The sequence below is a fragment of the Lissotriton helveticus genome (genome assembly GCF_964261635.1).
Source record: "Lissotriton helveticus chromosome 1_1 unlocalized genomic scaffold, aLisHel1.1 SUPER_1_unloc_34, whole genome shotgun sequence".
In the NCBI taxonomy this organism is placed as follows: domain Eukaryota; kingdom Metazoa; phylum Chordata; class Amphibia; order Caudata; family Salamandridae; genus Lissotriton; species Lissotriton helveticus.
Genome location: NW_027611675.1, coordinates 2,157,234 through 2,170,025, shown reverse-complemented (window position 1 = coordinate 2,170,025; position 12,792 = coordinate 2,157,234). Strand labels below are relative to the sequence as shown.

General features: G+C 45.3%; 1 protein-coding gene across 1 annotated transcript in view; it reads right to left on the bottom strand.

The window, feature by feature from the left end:
* Positions 1–10,777: 10,777 nt before the first annotated feature.
* LOC144805946 (uncharacterized) overlaps positions 10,778–12,792 on the bottom strand; it is a 389,169-nt gene continuing 387,154 nt past the window's right edge. Inside the window, 1 exon segment of the mRNA XM_078672408.1 lies at positions 10,778–12,792. Within this exon segment, the coding sequence (XP_078528534.1) occupies positions 12,495–12,792 (298 nt within the window). The 3' untranslated portion in view covers positions 10,778–12,494.

The following is a 12,792-nucleotide window of genomic DNA, read 5'->3' as shown; positions in this document are numbered from 1 at the left end:
AAGGATGAAATTATCAACGTAGTATTGAGTGATAAGCCTGCGAGGGAGGTCAAAAAAGTGCGTCGCCACTCGTAGGAGCATAAACATTTAAAATAGAAATAGGGACGTTATCTAGAGTGAGATTCACTAGCACCCATCTACCTGAAGTGTCTGCAGAATGCGTTACTACTTTAATTGGAAGAGATTTTCTAAACAAAATCAAGACTCCATTACGCTTACCATCACCTGGGGAAAAATAAACTTCGCCTACCCAATCCCTCTTCAATTTAGCAGATTCATCAGCCGACAAATGTGATTCCTGTATACAAGCTATATCTGTGTTGAGCTTGGCCAGGTGGGATAATACTCTCTGTCTTTTGATTGGTGAATGTAAACCTCTAACATTCCAAGATAATATTTTCAAAGGCATAACATAATTTTAGAAAAGCATATCAAAAAACCAGTTGAGGGACAATTCCAATAAGAATGACATGTGAAATCAATACAAATACAAGCAATATCAAACCAACTGCACAAAAAGTAAGAGATCTGAACTAGATATGAGAAACAAGAAAGAAAGGAAGCAAAGCGAAAATGCGACCTCTGTAAGAGAAAGGAAGATTGTAGGGTATCAAAAGGAAAAGTGGAAGACCAATGAGGGAAGAGAATATGCAAAAGGAGAAAGAAAAAGAAGAAAGAGAGCATGAAGAGAATAGAGAATAATGAAGAAAGAAAACTTACAAACAGTCCAAGACATACGAAGGTTGGAGGGATGGAAGGCCACACGGAATAATGACGTGTCCAGGACCCACAAGGGAAGGCGGAGGGAAGGGCATAACGAACATACTCTAACATAGGTATGAGAAGACACGCTACCGAAACCTGTGAAGGAAGAAAAAATGATTAGATATATTGCAAACAATGACACCGCATAGTAACTGCTGCAAACGTTTCAAGAAATAGCAAATGGAATAAAAACCAAAAGAGAAAACATGTGAATACTGCAACCAGAAACAAAGTTAAAGCAAACTAGCTGGAACTAAATGATGAAGTGGTCTCCATTGTGTCAATGTGATGAGAGTGCAGGAAGCTCTTCAACTTAATTGGATCCTCATATGTGGTAGTTTTATTATTGAATGTCACTTTAAACAAGCAAGGGTGAAAAAGACCATATCTTGCACCCAACGAGCGTAATTGTGGCTTCAATGCTAAAAATTCTTTACGTCGATCAGCTGTCGATTTGGCGTAATCCTGAGAGAAGAACAGAGAATTTCCTGACCAAATTATACGATTCATTGCCCTAGCTGCTGATAGAATCTTTAAGAGGTCAGTATATTCCAAAAAGTACAAGATCACTCCTCTCGGTTTGTGTGGCGACAAAGAAGATGTTTGACGCATTGGTGAGCCTAATCTGTGAGATCTCTGTATATTCAACATGGTGCCTTCAGGTAGCTGAAGGAGCGTTGGAAGGAAGGATTTAAAGAAAGTTGGCGGATCCGAGCCTTCTGTCCCTTCAGGAAGACCATAAATTCGAAGGTTATTCCGCCTATTTCTGTTTTCCAACTGCTCAACTTGTTTGTGAAGTACGGAGGCCTGTGAACAAAGAGAGTCTACTTTAGAAGTAGAAGAAGATAACGAGCCAAAGTTCTGCTCTAAAGTGTTGACTCGTTGATCCATTGCTGACCATTTGTCAGAGAGCATCTGAAGTGTGGATTTAGTCTCTTCCATGAACGGACGTAGAGCTCTAATCTCCTCCAGTATTAGATCCATTGTAACAGAAGCAGTCTGTTTAGGTGGAGAGGGAGGATCTTTTTTCAATCTTTTCGTAGAAGTTTTGGAAACAGTCGAGACTGAGGCAATCTGTGAAGGCAAAGCACCTTTGGACGATGAAGCAACTGAATCCTCCATGGATAAACAGTTATAGCGTGAGCTGAGAGGAATCAAAAATTTCCGAGGAGAAGGTGTAGATATCTGTAAAGTTCTAGATGTCCTGCCCATAGACTTGAGAAAAACAATCCAAAGACATAGAATAGTAATGTGCAGGAGAAGAAACGCTGTATTAAGAGCAGAAATAATGTGAACCCAACACTAGGGCAAACTGACCTATCACTGTAAGCATAGCAATATTAAAACAATAATAACAAAAAAGATACTGTAAAGAATTAGCACAACATTATGAAAATGTAATAGAGAAAAGTTCACACGTGGCTTTGGATGGATAATAAATCTGCGCTGTGAGGATATGTGCAATGAAGCTATTTTTTTTTTAAACTACCCATGCAATGGGAAGAATTAAAACCTATACAGAAGAGGTTGTACAAAACTATAAGACAAAGCTTAAATGTGCAATTCCATCTAATAATAATAGAGAAGCTATACCGTAATGGAAATTATGAGCATTAGGCGCATGACAGGTTATCATAACATAACTTAACCAATAAGCATGAGACACAAACTGAAAGTGTTAATTGTATGCTTAATGAGAAGGAGGTGTGTGAAATGTAAAACAGCACAATTCTTCACGAAAATGTGACCTGAACAGAACAAGCCATTACATATGGTAAACTGCATGTCTCAGCTAGGAGAGCCATGTGAAATAAATAACTGTGTGGGACATTCATAAAACATTTCAGGCTCTGAAGAAGAAAAAAAAATTAAAATCAGCTGAAAAGTACATATGGTTACACATACACAGACCGAAAATAAAGAAATGAGGTTGCTGAAATGCTTATTTAAAGTACATTAATACAGATGACAAGCACATTAAAAAAAAGGCCTCATTCACTGTTCCGCACATCTATTAGTGTTGAACATTAATATTCAGCAAGTGAATTATTGCCCCTCTTGAAGAGACACTGCGCAGGATGAAAACAATCTCCTCAGCACAGCCTTGAAATAACAGATCCCGGTTTGTTTAGTCAGAACTGATAGGGGTCAGAGAGAGGACAGTGCACGTCAAAAGGATGCGAGGAAACACTGCAAAACTTATCTGTTTAGTTCAATTTCATACTGGGGCATTCCTCTTCCAACAATGAATTTATGCTGCCAGTGAGAATGCCTCACACGATGAAAACGGCTCCTTCAGCGCGCGCGGAAATCAATTAAGCAGCTGTTGCCATTACTTCAGCAGCAAGCAAAATCCGTGTTAGAAGGTCAAGGTTTATCGCAAAAGAAATTAAATTACGTCTGTCTGAAGGCGCTCATATTCCGACCTTCATTTATGTTGATTGCCGGTCTTCAGGACTCGGGTGGTGTCAGAGAATCCCTTCGACAGCCCCGTCACCTCAGGCGAGTCACGGGAGTGCCGCCATCTTCCGATCCTGCACTCTTCTTAAGTGAAGTACTCGGCATGGCTATCACACGGCTGCAGCTTTGTGACCGTCATTATTGATCCTGCTCACTTCTGAAGTGAAGTACTCGGCATGGCTATCATACGGCTGCAGCTCTGTGACCTTCATTATTGATCCTACACTCTTCTTAAGTGTGCTCGGCCTGACTATCACACAGCTGCAGCTCTGCCACCTCCATTATTGATCCTGCATTCTTCCAGGGTGAAGTACTCAGCCTGGCTATCACACAGCTGCAGCTCTTTGACCTTCATTATTGATCCTGCACTCTTCTGGAGTGAAGTACTCAGCCTGGCTATCTCACAGCTGGAGTTCTGCGACCTTTATTATTGATCCTGCACTGTTCTGGGGCGAAGTACTCGGCCTGGCTATCACTCAGCTGCAGCTCTGCGACCTTCATTATTGATCCTGCAGTCTTCTGAAGTGTGCTCGGCCTGGCTATCACACAGCTGCAGCTCCGCGACCTTCATTATTGATCCTGCACTCTTCTGGAGTGTGCTCGGCCTGACAATCACACAGCTGCTGCTCTGTGACCTTAATTATTGATCCTGCACTCTTCCGGGGTGAAGTACTCAGCCTGGCTATCTCACAGCTGCAGCTATGTGACCTTAATTATTGATCCTACACTCTTCTGAAGTGTGCTCGGCCTGGCTATCACACAGCTGCAGCTCTGTGACCTTCAGTATTGATCCTGCACTCTTCTGGAGTGTGCCCGGCTGACTATCACACAGCTGCGGCTCTGTGACCTTCATTATTGATCCTGCACTCTTCTGAAGTGAAGTACTCAGCCTAGCTATCACAGAGCTGCAGCTCTGCGACCTTCAGTGTTGATCCTGCACTCTTCTGAAGTGTGCTCGGCCTGGCTGTCACACAGCTGCAGCTCTGTGACCTTCGATACTGATCCTGCACTCTTCTGAAGTGTGCTCGGCCTGGCTATCACACAGCTGCAGCTCTGTGACTTTCATTATTGATCCTGCACTCTTCTGAAGTGTGCTCGGCCTGGCTATCACACAGCTGCAGCTCTGAGACCTTCATTATTGATCCTGCACTCTTCTGAAGTGTGCTCGGCCTGACTATCACACAGCTGCAGCTCTGTGACCTTCGTTACTGATCCTGCACTCTTCTGAAGTGTGCTCGGCTTGGCTATCACACAGCTGAAGCTCTGTGGCCTTCATTGTTGATCATGCACTCTTCTGAAGTGTGCTCGGCCTGGCTATCACTCAGCTGCAGCTCTGTGACCTTCATTATTGATCCTGCACTCTTCTGAAGTGTGCTCGGCCTGGCTATCACAGAGCTGCAGCTCTGTGACCTTCATTATTGATAATGCTCTCTTCTGAAGTGTGCTTGGCCTGGCTATCACACAGCTGGAGCTCTGCGACCTTCATTATTGATCCTGCACTCTTCTGCAGTCTGCTCGGCCTGGCTATCACACAGCTGCAGCTCTGCGACCTTCAGTATTGATCCTGCACTCTTCTGGAGTGTGCCCGGCTGACTATCACACAGCTGCGGCTCTGTGACCTTCATTATTGATCCTCCACTCTTCTGAAGTGAAGTACTCAGCCTAGCTATCACAGAGCTGCAGCTCTGTGACCTTCATTATTGATCCTGCACTCTTCTGCAGTCTGCTCGGCCAGGCTATCACACAGCTGCAGCTCTGCGACCTTCAGTATTGATCCTGCACTCTTCTGGAGTGTGCCCGGCTGACTTTCACACAGCTGCGGCTCTGTGACCTTCATTATTGATCCTGCACTCTTCTGAAGTGAAGTACTCAGCCTAGCTATCACAGAGCTGCAGCTCTGCGACCTTCAGTGTTGATCCTGCACTCTTCTGAAGTGTGCTCAGCCTGGCTGTCACACAGCTGCAGCTCTGTGACTTTCATTATTGATCCTGCACTCTTCTGAAGTGTGCTCGGCCTGGCTATCACACAGCTGCAGCTCTGAGACCTTCATTATTGATCCTGCACTCTTCTGAAGTGTGCTCGGCCTGACTATCACACAGCTGCAGCGCTGTGACCTTTGTTACTGATCCTGCACTCTTCTGAAGTGTGCTCAGCTTGGCTATCACACAGCTGAAGCTCTGTGGCCTTCATTGTTGATCATGCACTCTTCTGAAGTGTGCTCAACCTGGCTATCACACAGCTGCAGCTCTGTGACCTTCGTTACTGATCCTGCACTCTTCTGAAGTGTGCTCGACCTGGCTATCACACAGCTGCAGCTCTGTGACCTTCATTGTTGATCCTGCACTCTTCTGAAGTGTGCTCGGTCTGGCTATCTCACAGCTGCAACTCTGTGACCTTCATTATTGATAATGCTCTCTTCTGAAGTGTGCTTGGCCTGGCTATCACACAGCTGGAGCTCTGCGACCTTCATTATTGATCCTGCACTCTTCTGCAGTCTGCTCGGCCTGGCTATCACACAGCTGCAGCTCTGCGACCTTCAGTATTGATCCTGCACTCTTCTGGAGTGTGCCCGGCTGACTATCACACAGCTGCGGCTCTGTGACCTTCATTATTGATCCTCCACTCTTCTGAAGTGAAGTACTCAGCCTAGCTATCACAGAGCTGCAGCTCTGTGACCTTCATTATTGATCCTGCACTCTTCTGCAGTCTGCTCGGCCTGGCTATCACACAGCTGCAGCTCTGCGACCTTCAGTATTGATCCTGCACTCTTCTGGAGTGTGCCCGGCTGACTATCACACAGCTGCGGCTCTGTGACCTTCATTATTGATCCTGCACTCTTCTGAAGTGAAGTACTCAGCCTAGCTATCACAGAGCTGCAGCTCTGCGACCTTCAGTGTTGATCCTGCACTCTTCTGAAGTGTGCTCGGCCTGGCTGTCACACAGCTGCAGCTCTGTGACTTTCATTATTGATCCTGCACTCTTCTGAAGTGTGCTCGGCCTGGCTATCACACAGCTGCAGCTCTGAGACCTTCATTATTGATCCTGCACTCTTCTGAAGTGTGCTCCGCCTGACTATCACACAGCTGCAGCTCTGTGACCTTCGTTACTGATCCTGCACTCTTCTGAAGTGTGCTCAGCTTGGCTATCACACAGCTGAAGCTCTGTGGCCTTCATTGTTGATCATGCACTCTTCTGAAGTGTGCTCGACCTGGCTATCACACAGCTGCAGCTCTGTGACCTTCGTTACTGATCCTGCACTCTTCTGAAGTGTGCTCGGTCTGGCTATCTCACAGCTGCAACTCTGTGACCTTCATTATTGATCCTGCACTCTTCTGAAGTGTGCTCGACCTGGCTATCACACAGCTGCAGCTCTGTGACCTTCATTATTGATCCTGCATTCTTCTGAAGAGTGCTCGGCCTGGCTATCACACAGCTGCAGCTCTGTGACCTTCATTATTGATCCTGCACTCTTCTGAAGTGTGCTCGGCCTGGCTATCACTCAGCTGCAGCTCTGTGACCTTCATTATTGATCCTGCACTCTACTGAAGTGTGCTCGGCCTGGATATCACATAGCTGCAGCTCTGTGACGTTCATTATTGATCCTGCACTCTTCTGAAGTGTGCTCGACCTGGCTGTCACACAGCTGCAGCAGCTCTGTGACCTTCATTATTGATCCTGCACTCTCCTGAAGAGAGCCTGACGTCTTTGTAGCTCTAAAAGTTGACAAAAGATCTTCACACATTTACTGCAATGACATGGCTTTTCCGTGTGTTTGCTAATCAGTACTTAATATTGAATATTCATAAAACCTACTTCAACATTGACTGCACTTGAATAATTCCTGTGCGTGTTTTCTGATTTTTGTTTGAATATGTTTATTGCAAATTTTCAGGTACCATACAACATTACGCATGATTAAACATAAAGAATACACAGTGCCGCAATGAAAATTGTTCGTCCTAGCTCTGTGCCGACAACATTATACATAAAAGAGCCCAATAGTAAGGATCAGGATAAGGACAGTGTCAATGAAGCAGCATGGTTAAGGCAATAAAGTCTGGCTTACATGCAAGAAAATAATATTCTGTAATTGCAGCACTTGCTGATGGAGAAAGTTGAAGTTGTTTCCTTATGGCATCGCAGATTTGTTCATCGGATGTGCAAATGGTGTTGAAACAGCAACGCTAGAGGAAAAGGGCCTAGAAATAGCTCAACATATATCCAAAGCTGTTTTTCAAAGCAATTAACTATAAAGAACAAACCAACAAATTCTAGAAACAAAATAGCGGGTGGTGTCTGATAACAAAAGCCTGTGTGTGTGTGATGGTCATGGGGTAGGCAACAAGTAGGTCCGTACTGCCTCTCGTCGTTTATGAGGGTGTAAAGTGTAGGGGTAGGTGCATGGGTGTCACCGGGAGGAGGGGGGGAGGAGGGGGGTGAGTGGTCACACTATGCTGTCCTGTTGGCATATTTGCTGATAGGATGCCAAGATGACATACCAGTCTAGAGCTATTGGGAACTTGCGGAGTCCTGCTGTCTCTTCCCTATGGAGCGCCACACTCTCTGCCCTCACCCAGTTATCCAACGAGTTACACCAGTGTATTGGCTGGGGGGGGACAGCATGTTTCCAGCGCTTAGTAATGAGGTGTTTCGCCGTGATCAGCCCTAGATCCTAGTACCTCGCCTGAACTTTCGTCTGTTTCGTCCTCTTAAATAAGGCCAGTAGGCAAGCCTCCCATGTAAACGGCAAGCTGCCCCCCGTTGCCTTTGCCAATGTCTCTGTCACCGCTGTCCAGTAGGTGTGCAGTGATGGGCATGCCCAAAGGATATGTAGGAACTGCGCATCTACAAGCCCACATCCGGGCACGCTGTAGTGGTAAGCCCAAAATACTGATTAATCTTATCAGGGTACAGGTACGCCCGGTGTACAATGTAGTAGTGTATGATCTTGAAGCGTGCATTGCGTGGTATATTCCGTGTCCCAGCCAGTATTTGTGTCCACTCCCTGTCGGTCCAATCCCGGCCCCTATCTGCTGCCCATTTGTCTCGCAGACGCTGTGGGGAGAATTGTGTATGTGTGTGCAATGCTTGGGCGAGCCAGTGGACTATGTGAGAACCATTGCCCATCACATGTAGATATTGAATGAGGAGGTGTGTCGGTGGCTTTTCCGCTAGCGGGCCCCAGGCCTGTGTCAGTGTATGTAGGAGTTTCGCATGGGTTAAGAATTGCCCGGCTGGCAGTCCTGTGGTGTCCGCCAGTGTCGCGAAAGGGAGTAGCGCACCGTCTTCAAAGAGGTCCCCCAGCCCCTCTAGACCAGCCGTCTCCCAAGTGTCTAACATTGGTGACGCAAATGTACCTCCCTCCCAAGGTGTGTCAAGTAGTGGTAGATTGGGCACGTAGGGTTTCATTACAGCGGTAAGTTTTAAGCTTCTTGTGTAACATTTCCTCGCCACCGCTAGATGTAGCTGGTCCGGAGAGCGGAGTCTAGACAAAGGGTGAAATAGTGCATGTATCTGTGGGACTGTCATTATGGCATCCTCCGAAGCTGTATCTCCCAAATTCCTCCCACTCAACCAGTAGGCAACCCATTGTAACTGTGCTGCCAGGTAGTACAGTTCGTGGTTAGGTACTGACAGCCCACCGCTCTCCGCTGCAGCGTAGAGGGTTTTCAGCGCAACCCTGGGTCGCCCCCTGCTCCAGATAAGCCGCCTGGTCAGGGTTTCCAGTTCACGGAAGATGCGGGCCGGGACATACACTGGCAAATTTGCATAGAAGGACAGCAGCCTAGGTAGAGCGACTGCCTTCACTAGTGCAATGCGGCTGGGCACATTGAGCGGAAGCGTTTGCCAAAAGGAGACATGTGACCTAAGAGACGATATAGTCCTTGTTAGGTTACCGTCTAGTATGTCGGCAGGTTCACGGTAGATCTGTATTCCTAGGTATCGAAAGACTGTCGGGTACCAAAGGAGTCGTTCCCCCATTACAGTGATCTCACACTCCGGGGTCTCTGCAGCAAAGGAATATACACCTGATTTCGCCCAGTTAACACGGAGTCAAGACATATCACCAAAGGCACTGAATATATCAGTGAGCGCGCTTGGGAAGCGGGTCAGATCTTTAACATAGATCAGTAGATCATCCACATATAGGGATACCGAGTGTATCCCATCAGCCAAGGGAATGCCCCAGGCCTCGCCGGAAGCACGTAGTTGCGCCGCCAATGGTTCCATCACGAGTGCAAAGATCAAGGGGGAGAGAGGACACCCCTGCCTGGTTCCCCTACAAACACGTATCGGGGCAGAGAAGAGCTTTCCCGTGCGCACTCACACCACGGGTACAGAGTAAAGAAGTTCCACCATGTGGAGGTAGTCAGCACCTAGGCCGAATTTCTCCAACACTAGCGCGAGGTAGGCCCATTCCACCGAGTCAACCACTTTCTCGAGATCGAGAACCACGCATCCCGAGTGGGGCCATCGGGTCACAGCCAGGTGTCGTACACGAAACAGCCTCCTGATATTGTAAGAAGCGCTGCGGGTGGGAACAAATTTGTTCCGATCTGCATGGATCAAGGTGGGGATCAGGGGCGCTAGCCTCTGGGCCAGCACAGCTGCTAGTATTTTATAGTCCGTGTTAAGGAGGGCAAGTGGCCTGTAGGACCCCATGTTTAGTGCGTCTCTGTTGGGCTTCAAAAGCGATATCACGTTTGCCTCGTTTAATGACAATGGGAGGGCAGCATCATTTACCGCTGCTGTATACACCTGTAAGAGTTCTGGGAAGAGAATGGTAGAATATGCCTTATAAAACTCCGCCGGCAGTCCATCCGGGCCTGGAGACTTTCCGTTGGAGAGAGAAAAGATAACAGTGCGGAGTTCCTCTGCCCTAAACGGCGCGCCTAATTCCTCACTCTGTGTATTAGTGATCGTCGGTATGGGTAAGTCAGACAGGTACTCCGAAATGTCATCCCTAGTGGCTCGCAAACGGGAACGGTATAAACTTCCATAGTGGGTCATAAAGGCCTCATGTATAGCCTTCTGTGTGTGCACCACAACACCATGCGCTGTGCGAATCGATAATAATGGTGGCGTTTGAGTGTTTTTCCGGGTCAGCCAAGTCAACAGCTTACCAGGCTTATCCCCAGTGTCATGTGTACGTGCCGAGTGTGCGGTGTAATTTAAGTTCTTCAGCCTATCTAGGAGTTTCGCATGTTCCCTTCGACTTTCCGCTAATCTCGCCTCATCTCCCTCCACCGCTGCGAGTTCAGCAATCAATAGATCAGCCTCCACCCGTGTCGATTCCCTATCCACCTGACGCCTCAGTCCCGCCTGTGCTCCTAGGCAGTGTCTCCTCGTGACCACCTTAAATGCATCCCATTCAACCTGTGGGGTGGATGCAGTATCAGTGTTATCCTCAAAATAGCGCAATATGCCCTGTGCGTGTTTTCTGATGCCGTTTTAGACCTGATATATATATATATATATATATATATATATATATATATATTCTTTCATACCATGCTTGTACGATTGGAAGAAGGCGCTGACTCCGTGGGTCTGAATCCAAACTTTTATTCAAAGATCAGTGTCTGCTTACATATATGTATATATATATCCATTGTCACATTCCTTGCACTTGAATGGTTTTCCAGTGTGTATTCGCTGATATTTTCTTAATATTGGTGATTCACTAAAACTACTTCTACATTCTCTGCAATGGTATGGTTTTTCCCCTGCGTGTGTTCTCTGGCGGTACTTTCGGTCTGATAATCGACTAAAGATCTTCAGACATTCATTGCACTTGAATGTTTTTTCCCCGGTGTGCGTTTGCTGATGAATCCTTAATGTTGAAGATTCACTAAAACTACTTCCAGATTCACTGAACTTGAATGATTTCCCCCTGTATGCGTACTCTGATGCTGTTTTATGTCTAGGCTGTGGGGTTTTATGTTTAAACCTATAATAACTGATAAAAACCCACTGAAAGAAAAATAGCCCTCACCGGTGAAAACATATAAACACCTGCACAACCACAAACTAAATGCCATTTAAAGAAAGGAAAAAGAAAGTGAAAGAGTAATTTTGTTCTTACTGAAGGGGTCAATAAAATTTAACTTTGTTATACAAGCTAGCAGTAAGAAAGACTGGCTAACATTATTCTGCTTGAGTTTTGTTCTTTAGGGATGCCACTAAAATATTGTTTCTTCTTCCTTTTAGTTTTTTCAGTTTTATGGCCTTTGGTCTAAAGATGCAGGGTTTAGTTTCATGTTTTAGGTCTAGTTTAATTATTTTATAAACTGTAGAGAATCAGGACATATCAAACTCATATTTGATATTTTGGCTGCATTTGATTCTTTCACTGATAGGTAAAATGGCTAGTTTCATAAAAATCTTTCCTAATATGTGTCATCAGATTTACCCACAGAGAATGGGTAAAAACCCTTAATACATCAGACCATAATTTCTAGTGGGTCAGTATTGATAGTAGGTGAATTGCCAACACCTCAGGCTTTAAACATTAAATGCAAGGTATAGTGACAAGTATATATATCACCAAGCATCTGGGATAGTGGTAAAAAAGTGACACCAGACTTTTGGAAAACATGGAACGCAGTGTCACTTGTTATGCTCTGCAAAAAAGGTTCTTTCCAAGTTCAACAAAGATTGGAGTGATATTGTTTGTATTTGCAGTGATTCAGCTATGTATATAAAAAATTTGTGTGATGACCTGTCAAAATTGATACCTGAGCTGAAGTGATTCCCTGTAGGAGATCCTTGCCACTTGTTAGATGGTATGCTGAAAGCATCTTTACAATCTTCAGAGTTAATGAGGGATGCTATTGACTTTTTAGTCCATTCTGGTGCACTTTTTTTTATGACCAGGAACTAAAACGCAAATATTTATCATTTTGTGCTTTATGTGGCATCAAAGAAAGAGTCATCCCAACTGTGTCCCTTAGCTGACGGTTCTCAGCCCAAGGGGCTATGAATGCTGAGAGGGCCTTTTCAGAGAAGTTTACATGGGAAGGAAAGCGCGAACGCACATGACAAAAAACTCACTGAAGAAGTATTGTATGGTGTACTACATTAAGATTAATTTGCAAAAATCTCTTTGGACCTCATATACACTATACGTACACTGTCTATATACCATGTTCTGTCAGTGCAGAAAGCAAGCAATGATAAAAACAAAACGTTCCATAAACACCAGAAAAACACTTTTTCGGTTGTTTTTAGTGGCGTGAAAATGTGTAACCACTGAAAACAACTGTTTTTTAACATATTGAAAACACTGAAAACCCCCCACCAGAATTTACCAAAAATAGAAACTGAAAACAGGACAGCCTATTTATGTCTGATAATGGAACAAATCTCTTCATACATTCACTGCACTGGTATGGTTTTTCCCCGGTGTGTGTTTTCTGATGCTGTTTTAGGTATGATGATTGACAAAAGCTCTTCACACATTTACTGCACTTAAATGGTTTTTCCCCTCTGTGTGTTCGCTGATGAATCCTTAATGTTGAAGATTCATTAAAACTACTTTCACATTCACTGCACTGGAATGGTTTT